Source organism: Astatotilapia calliptera, chromosome 22 (assembly GCF_900246225.1).
Source record: "Astatotilapia calliptera chromosome 22, fAstCal1.2, whole genome shotgun sequence".
Taxonomy (NCBI): domain Eukaryota; kingdom Metazoa; phylum Chordata; class Actinopteri; order Cichliformes; family Cichlidae; genus Astatotilapia; species Astatotilapia calliptera.
Window position 1 is genome coordinate 5,260,920 of NC_039322.1, and position 13,754 is coordinate 5,274,673.

Consider the following 13,754-nt stretch of genomic DNA (forward strand, 5'->3'; position numbering starts at 1 on the left):
TTACTGGTCACTTCATTAGGTACACCTTAATAATACTGGGTTAAATACTTTTTTGTCCTCAGAGCTGCTTTAATTCTACATGGAATAGATTCAATAAGGTGCTGCAAATATTCTTTGGAGATTCTGGTCCATATTTACATTTAGAATCACACAGTTTCCATGGCATGTCTCTCTCGTTCTGCTACATCCCAGAATTGCTCTATTCGATTGCAACTTGGTGACTGTGGAGGCCATTCATGTACAGTAAACTTATCCTCATGTACAAGAAACCAGTTTGCAATGTTTTGAGCTTTATGACATAGTGCATAAGTCTGCTGGAACCAGCCATTTAAAAATGGGTACACTGGTAACAAAGGGATGGACATGGTTAGCAACAATACTCAGGGAGCCTATGGTGTCTAAACAATACTTTGTAACAAGGGGCCTGAGGTTCATCAGGAAAATTATACCCCATCACCAGCCCGAACTGTAGACAGACAGGATGATCCATACTTTGATGTTGTTTACTCTAAATTCTGATCCTACCATCTGAATGTTACAGCACAAATCAAGACTTGTCAGAGCAGAAAACGTTTTTCCAATCTTCTGCTGTGTAGTTTGGTAAAGCAGTGTGGTAAAATCCAAGCAGATCAGCATTTTCTAAAATATTCAGAGTCAGACTGGCTATAACCCCCTACGACGTCGAAAGTAGCTTAAACCATCTTTCTTCACCATTCTGAATCTCACATTGAACTTAAACACAAAATAACGGTAAATCTGATAAAAGTTCAAAATATAAAAGTACTAAATGTAAAACAATTAAAGAAGCTTTATAAAGTCAATTAGGTACATTCAAAGAAATAATAATAATAGTAATAAAAATTGACATCAACGGTACACGTCAGCAGCTGTCCAATGGGAAATGGCATTACTCATCGTCACGAATCTGTCGTCCAATCAGAGGCGTTGATGTTGAGCGGAGTTTAGCGGGTACATTTTCGATCTCGATTCGATAGCACAGCTAAGTGAAGGGGCATTGTTTTGATGAAGAAGATCCAGTCTGATAAAAACGAACGAGATTAGAGGTTATCTCGGGTTTGTTTACCCGGTTCACGAGGCGATGAGAGCGTAACTCGACTTTTTTTCTGGCAGGTTATTTTTTTACTTAGAAAAGTCCTAATGCTAACTAGCCTCCAGAGCTAACGTCAGCTAAGTAACTGGAGTGTTGTGATGTCCTGCGGCGGTGCAACGTTTTCTTGTTTCGTTGTCAACTCCAGCGGCTCGTAAAGAACAGGTCGGTGTGTATCCTACTGTCGCATTATTACGGTGTGCGTGGGCGTGCTTTATTTAACCTTTTGTCTTAAGTTTTCCACCTGTAATGTGCTGTCTGTGTCATCGTGATTAGTTTCACTTTCATGTGTTTGGAAACTGCTATCTCCTGTTTGTTTTCCTATTTTCCGAGTAAACACAGCGGAACGATAACACTGATCAGCCGGCTTCTGTAGCCCTAAATGAAGCATCAAATTCACAAACTGTCGATGCTTCTGTGTTAATGCTGTAATATGGACGCAGGAGCCTGCCTTCCAGTTATTGAAGTTTAACTGATGATAGAAAATGGTGGCATGCAAATCACAGGTTCACACATCCTCAGGTGAATTGTCTAGGCAACGGGACATTGTTGAAAGCAGTCAACTGACATGACTTTGGAGACTTCTAAGGCTTCTGAGGGCCACAGAATGTATTTTAGCAGTCATTCCAGAAATCCATTACCCAGCTTGGGAATTTGAGTGATCATGCCCCTGTTTTAGGAAGCTATTTGCTCAGATTAAACTGTTTTTTTAATCCAGAGGTGCTTCATCTATTATCAGGTAACTATGCTGATCCACAGTAGGTTGTGTTAGAGAAGAGTAGCATACATGTATAAAACCAGTACCTACTGACCAATCAAACCGACCATCATTCTGATGCCCTGGTGAGCATCAGTAAAAAATATGGATTTTTATACTCACCTTTATTCCTGCTTTTTCCCTTTTCACTGCAAGCAATGTTTAAATTATTTCATTCCTTTATATGTGGGTGCAGCTGAAACTGTCTCACACACATCTGCACACTATAGTGTTTATTTTACAAACTAAAAAATTGTAATTATACTTCAGATCCTCCTGTGTCTTTATGGTGGAGCTGTGAAAGTGACAGCTTTGTTAATGCGCACAAATGCATGTGTTCAGCTTTCATTCCTGACTTTAAATTGACTTTTTTGACATTGGAGGACTTTTCCACACATTAATGTAGCACTTTTGAAACATTTCCTCGTACAGACACACAGTAATTTCATCTGGCAGCTGTGGTGCTTTCAGCCTTACTGTGTGTTACTCTTCATTTTGTGTTCTGACATCATAGTTTGTAAAGGTAGCCACTCTGCAGTCATTAGACTTGTCTATGTTTCAGATCTTTCATGTGAATATGACCTGAAACTGGTTCTCTTTGAAACCAGATAAAAATATCCTGGGTTTGTTGAACTCTGTTCACAGAGCAGGTCCCTGCTTTGGTATTTAAATAATCAGAAGTGCCCACATGGCCAGAATTTGTCACCTTTTTTTGTGCCAATGTAAATATTGTACAGATCATGAAAACACTGAAGTTCTGATGCTTGTGTGTCATCCTGTTCTGGTCTCATTCTGCCTGTTTGTATTTTAGAAAGCCGGCGTTTTGAATGGCGGTGGCTCCTGCCTCGATGGCAGATAAAATCATTGTGCTTGATGAGGAAGGCGAAGAAGAAGAGAGTCCTCAGCCCTCCTCCTCTGCCTCCAAATCAAGCCCTGACCTTCAAGCCAAAAATGTCTCGCCGCTCAAAGCTCAGCTGCCAGTGCCCACACACATTACCCAGTCACCCTTCGCTACAGCGAAGAAGACCACGCAGTGTCTGCAGGCAGAGAATCAGAAGTTGTTCACTGAGGTGAGTTTATATGATGTTCCAAAGTTCATGACCAGAACTTAAAATAATGACATTTATGCAGAAGTATTTCATGTGTATCAGACTTCAGATTGCTCTAAGTGCTCAGTTTTTCTGTCTGGGTGACATTGACTTAAAATCTTATCTGTGTGTTTTTAGGCTAATTGTTGAAACATGATATATTTAAATGTTGACTTTTAAATCAAATTAACAAGTGAGATGATCCATGTTTCCCAAATAATACTGTGGGAAACTCAGTGGTGTCATCAGTTAGTTCCTCATTGAACAGATCAACTCCACTCTTCTAGGCTGCAGCTGGTGGTCTTTACCACACTGGGGGCCTGACCAGCCTGCAGGGGAAACACAGGAAGGTCCACAGTTCGCTGGTCAGCAGTGACTCAGCTTTCAGAATAAGAGAGGATTGTATGGTGGTTAACCTGTTATATGTTGTCTCATAGTGATTCAGTAAATGCAAATTCCTGAGTACAGTCTAGTTTTGCAGAACATTGTTCCATGGAGTTTATCCCAGCATGAGGCGAATTACTTCCTACAGCTCTCCTCCACTGGGTGCAAAACAATTTTATTAAAACAGTCATTAAAAAAAAACACGTTTAGTATTTGAAAGTTGGTAAGACCATTTTTGTATATTTCATTTTGATATATAAAAAACAACAACTATAATAAAATAACAATAAAATAATGTAGAAGAAAAAACTATAATAAAAATAACATTCAATTATTATTATTATTTTTAATTTGGCTTGTATGACAGTCTCATTAATAGTGACGGTTTTTTGTGTTTGTTTAAGAAATGAACTGATGGGTGGGTGAGGTTGATTTAGTTGGAGAGTGTACTGTGAGAGGATATACCCACTAGCATTAAATATGTATGTAATATTAAACTTTAGATCTAAACTTCCTCATTTAAATTACCTACTTATTTGAAAATATACAGATACACCCTATAAAGTCAATCCTGGGCCACTTTATACTGCAGATGTGTGTTTGTGTTAAAAAAGCACTGAAACCAGTCTTGTAACATCTGTCTTTTTCACTCCCTTGTTGTTCTCTTTGGTTCCTTATCCGTCATACTTTCTACTTTATCTCATCCTTTTTTTCTGTTTTCTTCCCTCCAGTTTGTGGAGCACTGCAGGCCCCTCACAGAGGACTGCCCGGAGGTCTTGACCTTCCTCCAGACAAAGCACTCCAAGGCCTGCCCGGACTTCCTGTCATCAGTGGAGTTGAGGAACACTTTGGGACGATGTTTGACTCGCGCTCAGGCCAACCGCTCTAAAACATTTGTCTACATCAGTGAACTGTGTACTGTGCTCAAGCAGCATGCCATCAAGAAGAGGCAAACCCTCTTCAAGGTTGACCATGGGCCTTCTACCTCAACGTCGAGTGATCTTCAGTCTACCTCCGTCACGCTCAAAAGTACAAGCAAGAGTAAAGGTAACCTGGACGAGGAGGAAGAAGGTGTGCAGCCGGCAGCAGATGAAGAGCAGCCTTCCACCTCAGGACAGCAAGAGAACAGAGAGGCAGACCGAGAAGAGGAGAGAAAAGCTAAAAGAGCCTCCAGGAAGCAGGTTAGTGTGGATTAGGAAAGTTGGAAAGTTTTATTTGTATACTGTATATTATATATACAGTTTTATTTGCACAGCACAATTTGCCTCAGTGTTTTTAATATGACTTCAATACAGTCATTTTAAAAGGGAAAAAGAGTAAAGCAGATCAAAGCACACTGGTTAAGGCAGCCATTAAATATAAACTATTAAAAATATAAAATATCCCTCCTTTTATTTTTCAGCAACAGTAAGGGTTTAACACTTTTGTAGGAAATTATCATTCATGTCTGTCCTGTGTGTTCCTCTCAGATAGCGTACCTGGAGAACCTGCTGAAGGTGTACAACGAGGAGATCTGCCGCCTGCAGCAGGCTGAGCTGAGTCTCACTGACATGGAAGCGGAGGACTCGTTATACATCCAGGAGCACAAACTCAAACGCAAGGTCAGCCTCCAGTGTGGTGCAGCTCGGTGGCTTCCACTCTCTAATACAGACATTAAAGCTGTAAAATGTAAATGTTTACGACAGCCTGAGTGGCAGCTGCTCACACCTCCCTCACGTGTCCTCCTCCTTTTTTTCCAGATGATGAAGATTTATGAAAAACTGTGTGAACTAAAGGGCTGCAGCACACTAACAGGCCGAGCCATTGAACAGAGAATCAGCTACAAAAGCACTCGTTACCCTGAGATCAACAGGAGGGTGAGCTGCACGTTGTTGGGGCTACTTTCTAACCCGAGGGGTGGATTAAGACGCATCTGCAACAGAGCCAGGCTTTTTTTGCATTAACTGCCTCATTGAAACCAAATACAGTTATGATGACTGTGGTTCTAAACTTTGCCTGTTAACTCTGGTTTTACACTTCAGTCTCTGCGCATGCTCACATTTATGTGCTGCTTTACTCGTAGAAAATTCCAGGCAGACATTATCAGCAGAAGATTAAAGGGCTGTAAAGAAATCTTAAAATCAAACAAAAAACATTAAACAGCAAAGGCAATGCCGTGTTTATACACTGTTGAAAAAACATGACAGTAAAAAAGCAAGGGGATGTCCAATAGTCCCGGTATAACACAAAGTCACTAAGGCCTCCTCATGTAACAGCTCGTCTCCCATGATCTCCTCCATACTTGAAACTATGCTGGGAGATGAAGCAAACCTCCTTATGACTGCATGTGTGGATGTGACATCATGGAGAAGCTGGACTGCCTGTGCAGCCTGAAGGTGCTGCTTCAAGCTGCCACCAGTGACAAAAAGCAAAACTAGAGAAAAGTCATTAAGGATGAGGAGACGGTCTGTGGCACCACGTCCTAAACCCTCACATCTCAGTCAGCGTGTTCAGCAGTTTTATTTATACAGCGCCAAATCACAAAGACAACAGACAACCCTAACAATCATATGACCCACTGAGCAAGTGCTTTGGAGACAGTGGGATGAATGCTATAACTTAAGAATGCAGTGACGTAGGATTTTAACATTTTTATAATAGGTGAAGTTAATAGGAGGCTGAGTGGGAGCTCTGATGGCGGTTAGTATTTTTCCGATTGCCTGAAAAGATGCCTCTCCAGTCCTCCGGTTGACACTTTCATTTGAAATAAAGCAGTTGAAATGGATTCACATCTGGACTGATTGATATTCCTTAATTTAAATGACTTGATCTTACACTGCAGTGATTCAGTGTTCCCTTCATTCTTTGAACATTTGCTGTTCTGCTCTGTGTGCTCTCAGGACTGCTGTTTATTTTGAGCTCTTCTGAACTCTGTAGCATTTAAACTTGATTCTAATTCAGGTCTGATGCTGTCGTATAATCTAATGAAACATTTGGGTTACATTTTAGTTCGTGACTAATTCAGATTTACTGCTAAAATATTCTTGGTTAAACTGATAAGGTTTCTAATTTAACATTAACTGTGAGCATCAGTGTAAAAGATATTAGGCCACAGATCAGGACCAAGCATAAAAACATTATTGGTTTCTTGCTGCTATTAATGGTTTCTGTCTGAGGTTTCTGAACTATTTGAAGTTCTTTATAAAACACAAACTGGCAGAAACACACAGCGATCACACAGAAGAGATTTGTATCTGTGGTTATTTAATTTCATGGAGCTATATTTTCATTCGAGTTTTGTCCTCTGTGTTCCTCCCTTTGTCAGATCGAGCGTTTCATCAACAGTCCCGAGGTACGACAAAACCCTCCTGATTACCAGGACATCCTCCAGCAGGTGTTGCGTGCCAACGATCGCCACAACCTCTGCTTGACCAGGAAGCATATAAACCAGATCGCCCAGGAGGCGTTCAGAGAGACCGGGAGCCGCATACAGGACCGCCGTCACCTGGACCTCGTCTACAACTTTGGCTCTAGCCTCACCGACACCTATAAGCCTGGTAAGATAATAAAGAGAAATGCTGCTGCTCGTGCGGGGCTTCACTGTCTGACTGCACACTGAAGTGTTTCTACTCACAAATCTGATCGTCGATTTGAATTAAAATATGAATATTTGTTCATTAATTTACTTTAACGTTTGCTCCACACTTTCATTTCCTCACTGCTGACATTTTTGCTCTCATCCTCTTGTCTCTCCGCCTCCCTCTTTAGCCACAGACCCGGCTCTGAAGGACCCATCACTACTGAAGAAACTGCGGTCGAACCGAGAAGTTGCTCTAACTAGCCTGGAGGAGGTCATCAAGAAGTACGCTGTGAAACAGGACGACACGGAGGAGAAGGAGAGGAGCAAACGACTGCAAAAAGACAGGAAGGACAAAGAGGTAACAGAGGAACATCATCACAGTGATAGGTTTGTAGCTTAAACCTATTCGCTGGAACGTTGAAGACAATTTAATTACACAGCAAAGTAAGACACGAGTAGGCAAAGTTCTTTATGTTCCTCGTGCACGGGAGAGAACTGGACAAACGCCGTTCCTTCGCTTGACCCCAGTTGCTCTCGTCCGCTCCCCCGTAACACTGCTCTTTTATTGAGGTTACATGAATATACATAGGTTCATTAACATATGACGTCTACCTACACACAAAGAGTACCTTGCCTGTGCGTTGTGTAAGTGTGTGTGTGTGTGGGGTCAGAGTGTGACCCGATAAGCGACTTCCCTAAACCTGCTGGTCTGGAAGTCCAGCAGTTCATCTAAACAAAAGGCACTTAGACTAAAACAGACATAGCTACGTTTATCCTACCACAAAACAATAAAAGAAGGTACAACCTCCCCCATGCTCCCAGGATGTGGGTGTGAATGCCAGAGCACTCTGGAATGCACACAAGTCTTTGCAGACTATTAACTATTAACACTATTAACTATGACATTGATTATAAAACTCTAAGCATATATGAGTAGATATTTCTAAACATAAATGACAATCAACAATATAAACCTGACACACAGCTGTTTGGTTTTATTTTTATGTGTGAAAACATTAGATTTTATGTCTTTCTGTTTTTCTGAGAGGTCGTTCTCCGTCACGATGGGAAAATATTCCTCTTCTTCTGCCCGTCTCCGCTGTGGTGTGCCCCAGGGCTCGGTACTGGGTCCTGTGTTGTTTTCTCTGTATATGTTGCCCTTGAGCTCCATTTTTGAAAAACACAATGTCTCTTTTCACTGTTACGCTGATGATATTCAAATCTACCTTCACCTGACTGGGGATGCTTTATCCTCACCACATCCTCTGTTTGACTGTCTGAGTGATGTCAAGGACTGGTTATCACGTAACTTTCTTACTTTAAATGGAAAGAAGACAGAAATTATTGTTTTTGACCGAAATATGCCTCTGGGACAATTGACTGACACATTTGGGCCTGTTGCTAACTACCTTACTGATACTGCCAGGAATCTTGGAGTTTTCATGGATAGTTCCTTCAAACTTGACAAACAGGTCTCTACTGTGGTAAAAACTAGCTTTCATCAACTACGCCTAATCTCTAAGGCTAAACCCTACATACCACACAAAGATATGGAGAAACTCATTCATGCTTTCATTACGTCAAGACTGGACTATTGTAACTCACTCTACTTGGGTCTACAATCTTCTCTTCTGCAGCGTTTGCAGCTGGTCCAGAATGCCGCAGCACGTCTCTTGACCGGCACTAGAAAGTTTGACTCTATCACCCCTGTTCTGAAAAATTTACACTGGCTTCCTATCAAATATCGAATTGATTTTAAAATTCTATTGTTTACTTATAAAATTTTAAACAATATGGCACCTGACTACTTAGCTGATCTCCTCTGTCTGTACAGCCCTCAGAGAGCACTAAGATCATCGGGCCAACTGCTCTTGGTGCAACCTAGGTCTCGGCTGAAGACCAGAGGAGACCGTGCCTTTGCCGTTGCTGCACCCAGGCTATGGAATACTCTCCCTCTTCATATTCACGCGTCAGATTCCATTCAGTCTTTTAAATCACGTTTAAAAACGTATTTGTTTGATCTGGCATTTAAGGCGAATTAGGGTAATTTACATCTGGCTCTGTATTTAGATTATGTAATTATCTTATATTTTATATATTTGTAATTTATATTTTATTGTGATTTTATTTGTACTGCGATTTTACCGGAAAGCACTTTGGTGTACTTTGGTCTTAAAAATGTGCTATATAAATAAATTTTGATTGATTGATTGAACATCAGTCTGCTTTATTTCTTAAAAAGAATTAAGGTCAAAATTTGTGGTACATCTTGTGTATTGAATAGCAATATATTTTACAGTTTAATCTTATAAAGCAGAGGAAGAAAGTATTTTAATCACACAGGACTGTAAAAGTACCAAAGTAAAGAAGTAAAAATTTAACTCAGGTTTTACCTTTTCTATTTATTTATGTTCTGATGAGGTATGTTGGAGTTAATAAATAAAAAAATTGTCAATGTCAGTAAAATTTGCTGGCTCAGAAATATAAAATACATAGTGGGGAGGAAAAATTGTAATGTGACAAAGAAAAACATTTATAAACCTGTGAGTCGTGTTTGGGGGAAAACAAAGAAACTGGAGTGTTTATTTGTTTCACTTAATCCCAAAAGTTTTGTCTCATATTAATCTGAAATTATGAGACTGTAAAAGATTTTAGTTTTGTGCTTGTTTGTGCGATCGTGCCTCAAGAGTTGGCAGTTTGTCTTGTAATCGGAAGGTTGCCGGTTCGAGCCCCGACTCTGTCGTTGTGTCCTTGGGCAAGACACTTCACCCATTGCCTACTGGTGGTGGTCAGAGGGCCCGGTGGCGCCAGTGTCCGGCAGCCTCGCCTCTGTCAGTGCGCCCCAGGGTGGCTGTGGCTACAATGTAGCTGCCATCACCAGTGTGTGAATGTGTGTGTGACTGGATGTAGTGTAAAGTGATTTGGGGTCCTTAGGGACTAGTAAAGCTCTATACAAGTTCAGGCCTTTTACCATGTGTTTGTGTTCTGAATCTTGTTTAATTTCCTTTGCTGCGTTTCAGGGCCACACGTCAGGAAAAAAAGTGGAAACTGAAGAGATGAATGGCGTGTCTGAGGAGGAGGAGGAAGAGGATGAAGATGATGAATCCTCAGATCCAGACATAGAGGAAGAGATCCAGGCCAGCACTCAGCAGGATGGACCAGGTTAGACCAAATAAATGTGGTTATATTGAAGCAACATATTGGCTGACAAGCATCAAATTAGATATAAATCTAATTTCATTGTTCACCACAAAAGCTGCATGTATAGAACACAGGAGTTTGCATCTAGGTAACTGCCCTCTGCGGTCTGTACCAGGATCTAAATATTCTTATTTTATGAAAACATAACTGAGTTTCTGAGATTTTAAGTCACCGCTAGGACTGCTGCTAAGGTTAGCCACACTGTGCTGATAATGTGTAACGTATGATTTAATCATTGAACAGAATGATTAACAATTTAATGTGACTCATAAACACACAGAGAATTCATACAGACAATGTTTAAACTCATCCGTCAGATTGGGCTCAATTAAAGACTGTTTTTCTTCCCTTTAGGCTGTTATTTAGTCTGTTTTTTTTCTCCCTTTTAAACAACGAATACATTCATACAGTCAAATAAGTGTTATCAGATTTCAAAAACTGTGACCAGATGAAGGGGGCAGAGATAAGAGAAGAAAATATTTATGTGCCTTTTTTGCTTCTTTCTTTAGATGAAGAAGACAACGAGGAAGACGACATTAACGAGGTGGAACAAGCGAGCGAAGGCACCAACAAGGAGGATCAGAACGATGATCAGATTGCACACGTTTCTGCAGGCGAAGAAGGAAGCTTGAAAGATGAGGACGAGCAGGTTACGAGTCCTGCTTCTGATGAGACAAAGTCCCAGATCTCGCCGCTGTCTGATATCCCCTCCCCCGCAGAAAGCCCCAGCCAATCAGAGCCCATGCAGACTGATGACCAGAGGCCGTTATCGAATGGTGACCACAAGAGCTTACAGGAACCTGCAGATTCTTCCAGTCATGAGTCAGTCGTCCTGTCAAACTACAACCAAGGCAAAACGGGCCTCACAGCAGCAGCCAATGGGAAAGCATCTCCGTCATCGCCAGAAGACGGCGTGGAAAGGTGCGGCACGCAGACAAGCAATGGCACGTCTCCACCGCCCAGCCCCAGAACCACGAGGAGCCAGAAGAGGAAGTGGGAGGAAAGCAACTCGCAGAGTAGAAAGAACCTAATCATCCACGACAGGTGAGGCTGTCGCTGAGAGGTCAGGAGTCCACGATGAAAATGTGTTTGTGAGATAATTAATAATACAAACAAACAAATAATGACTTATTTCTCAAAGTCAATGTGAATGTATTTGATGCTCTTTAGCTTTGTAACTTTTATAACTGTTCAGAAGGCAGAAGCAGGTGTTATAATGTGTTTATAGTAATATTTAAAACTGTAGGAGAGCAGCATGGAGGCCTGCTGCTCTCAGGAGGAACAGTTTTACGCCTCCACCGTGAAAAGCTGATGAGGCTTTGTTTCCACTCTGCCGGGCGGCGTGAACACGATAGTTCAAGATCGACGCAACGGAGCATTTTCAATTTGAAACCATCAGTGCGTCTACTGGGACGCTGAGGCCTTTCACCTTTTGAATACGATGAACTTAAATAGTTTTAATAAACAGAATGTGAAAGGTTTGACTAGTTTTTAATTAAATAACCAAATTTGTGTCAGGATGAGAAATTCAGGCTTAATTAAACTTCTTGGTGGTGATTTGACCTCAGAATAAGTGTGGCAGTGTGAAAACACTCATGTTTAATTACCAGTGAGGTAACAGTTGAACTGGAAATTAATAATGGTATCCTAAGACGAGCTCTAAAATCATTTCTCTTGCTTGTATCAAGAGTTACCAGATCATTTCTGTTGTGTTCATCACTTCATAATCTGAGACTCTCACTGACTGTGTCTAATAGACGAGGCTGCATTGAAATGTGTGACTTCTTTGAAAATGTCCAGTTATCGAAAATCCTGCTCTCATTTAAATTGTAGTTTCAGCTCTTTGAACTTGAGTTCATGGTTTTATTTCTCTGGGTTCATTTATTCTCTGTATGTTTGTTGATCTTGGCTCTTTCATTCTCCTCAGTGATGCGGACATCCCTCTGGATATGGGCGTTGTGACCTGCAACTCTCCAGAGACCACTCGAGCAAACACGCCAACGCAGGAAGTGGTCAGCAGCTCGCAGTCGACACCGCCACCGAAGAAAAACAAGGTGGGGCAAATAGAGTCATACCAGAGGAGCTGAGTTTCAGGATAGAAACGATGCAGTGAGGACGACACTTTGAATAAAACACCTCACGTGTCTGAATTTACAGTTATTTTGTCATTTTGACAAACTGTATCAACACAATGGACCTAAAATAACACACAAAAATAAAACCTCAAAGTGGTGAAAAGTGAAATAGGTTTTGCAAAATATATTTAAATGTTTAACAAATAATTTTTATAGCTTGAAGTCTAAATATACATACATGTAAAAAAAAAAATTTTCTTTTACAAATTTTGTAAACAGGTTTATCCAACTACTTACATTCAGAAGTGTGTATCTGTTCACACAAATTATTTGTGCCACTCTGAAAACTAGTTCCTGTTGCCCACAAGACAGAGGGGCACATCACAGGCCTGACAACAGGATGTGTATCACTCCTCCTGTTGTCCACCTGGAGACGGTGTTTACATTGAAGGCTGCCTTTGGTGTTTTTTTTGTCCAGCTGTAGCTGCGTCGTTGTTTTGACAGACACACAGAAAAAACCCCACTTCACTCCAAACGAGCTTAATGCCACAAATCTCAAAAATTGCTGTTCTCGCAGCCATTTTCTCAAAACCTTCGTCTGTTACTAAGCAACCAAATGGTGTGTTGCCATATAATTTTGTGATAGGCTGACAAGGTGAATTTTTCCATGAATAGTAAAGGGCGTTGAAAAGCATGGCGTGAATTATCATAACTCTGGTGTTATTTGGCCTCTCAACACTAAAAACTGGAACGTAGTTGAAGTCTTCACTTTTAACACAAGTTAACAACTGAGGCTCAGCGAGGGTGCGTCTTGTTGCCACGTCACCTTAAATTGGTCATGTGATGTGGGCACACCGGTACGTCTGTCAACAGCATCAACATGTTTTTAAAGATGTTTTTATTCTGCTGATACTCCGAGTGTTTCTCCAGAAGAGTAAATACTTTATGCTGCTGTCTGTGTGATTGCAGGTCAACGTGGCGACACAGTGTGACCCAGATGAGATCATCGTCCTGTCAGACTCAGATTAACCTTTAACCTCAGAACTCTGACTAGAGTCAGCAGAGGAAGTCTGAGGTTTGAAGCAAATAAAAGCCAACACAACTGTTTTTGTAAAGAACTGGAATGAAATGTTTGTGATTCAATGTGTATAAACGCCAGCTGAGGCAGCAGGTTCTGGGATGCCCCTGCTGTGCACTACAGAATAAAGTTTTCATTTGATCCGAGCAGGGAAACTCGAGCTGACGCTGACCTCGGCTGCTTCTTGCACTTTGGGTACAGAAACTAACCGCCACTCATTGTGTCGCTAAAAATAGTGAAATACATTCTGTTTTTTTACTGCTCTGAAGCTGAAAATACTTCACTGGGATTCTTTTTACTCGACCTGAACGCTGATTTGTGGTTGGTGTGTTTTTAGGTAACAATCAGTGCCTGATTAAAATTGAACTGAGCAGTCAGACGTGAGGCCCAGATGTTGAATTTCACTGGACATGGCTGCTCTGGCAAACTTCCAGTTTGTTTACATTTTTATATTTCAAATCTGTTTTCTTGACAGAGCAGGCGGTGAGGTGATGTTCTCTATTA

At 41.1% G+C, this 13,754-nt stretch overlaps 1 protein-coding gene across 3 annotated transcripts; it reads left to right on the forward strand.

Moving 5' to 3' along the window:
- The first annotated feature begins 896 nt into the window (after positions 1 to 896).
- On the forward strand, positions 897 to 13,415 carry LOC113014693 (death domain-associated protein 6-like). 3 transcript variants are annotated; one of them, XM_026156377.1, is made up of 12 exons: positions 898 to 1,273; positions 2,474 to 2,489; positions 2,688 to 2,935; positions 4,069 to 4,518; positions 4,807 to 4,938; positions 5,077 to 5,193; positions 6,642 to 6,873; positions 7,085 to 7,254; positions 9,917 to 10,058; positions 10,607 to 11,141; positions 12,025 to 12,151; positions 13,142 to 13,415. In XM_026156377.1, the coding sequence occupies exons 3-12, from the start codon at positions 2,693 to 2,695 to the stop codon at positions 13,199 to 13,201; spliced, it is 2,208 nt and encodes a 735-aa protein (XP_026012162.1). In that variant the 5' UTR covers positions 898 to 1,273; positions 2,474 to 2,489; positions 2,688 to 2,692; the 3' UTR covers positions 13,202 to 13,415. The 3 variants fall into 3 exon arrangements, with proteins under 3 accessions (XP_026012161.1, XP_026012162.1, XP_026012160.1); XM_026156376.1 differs by lacking the exon at positions 2,474 to 2,489 and having other exon boundaries at positions 897 to 1,277; positions 2,677 to 2,935; XM_026156375.1 differs by lacking the exon at positions 2,474 to 2,489 and having other exon boundaries at positions 2,677 to 2,935.
- The last annotated feature ends 339 nt before the right edge of the window (positions 13,416 to 13,754 follow it).

Coding starts and splice junctions, on each gene's coding strand:
- LOC113014693 (XM_026156376.1), top strand. CDS start 2,693: ATGGCGGTGGCTCCTGCCTCGATGGCAGATAAAATCATTGTGCTTGAT. Junction 11,142..12,024: donor AACCTAATCATCCACGACAG/GTGAGGCTGTCG, acceptor CATTCTCCTCAG/TGATGCGGACATCCCTCTGG. Junction 12,152..13,141: donor CGCCACCGAAGAAAAACAAG/GTGGGGCAAATA, acceptor GTGTGATTGCAG/GTCAACGTGGCGACACAGTG.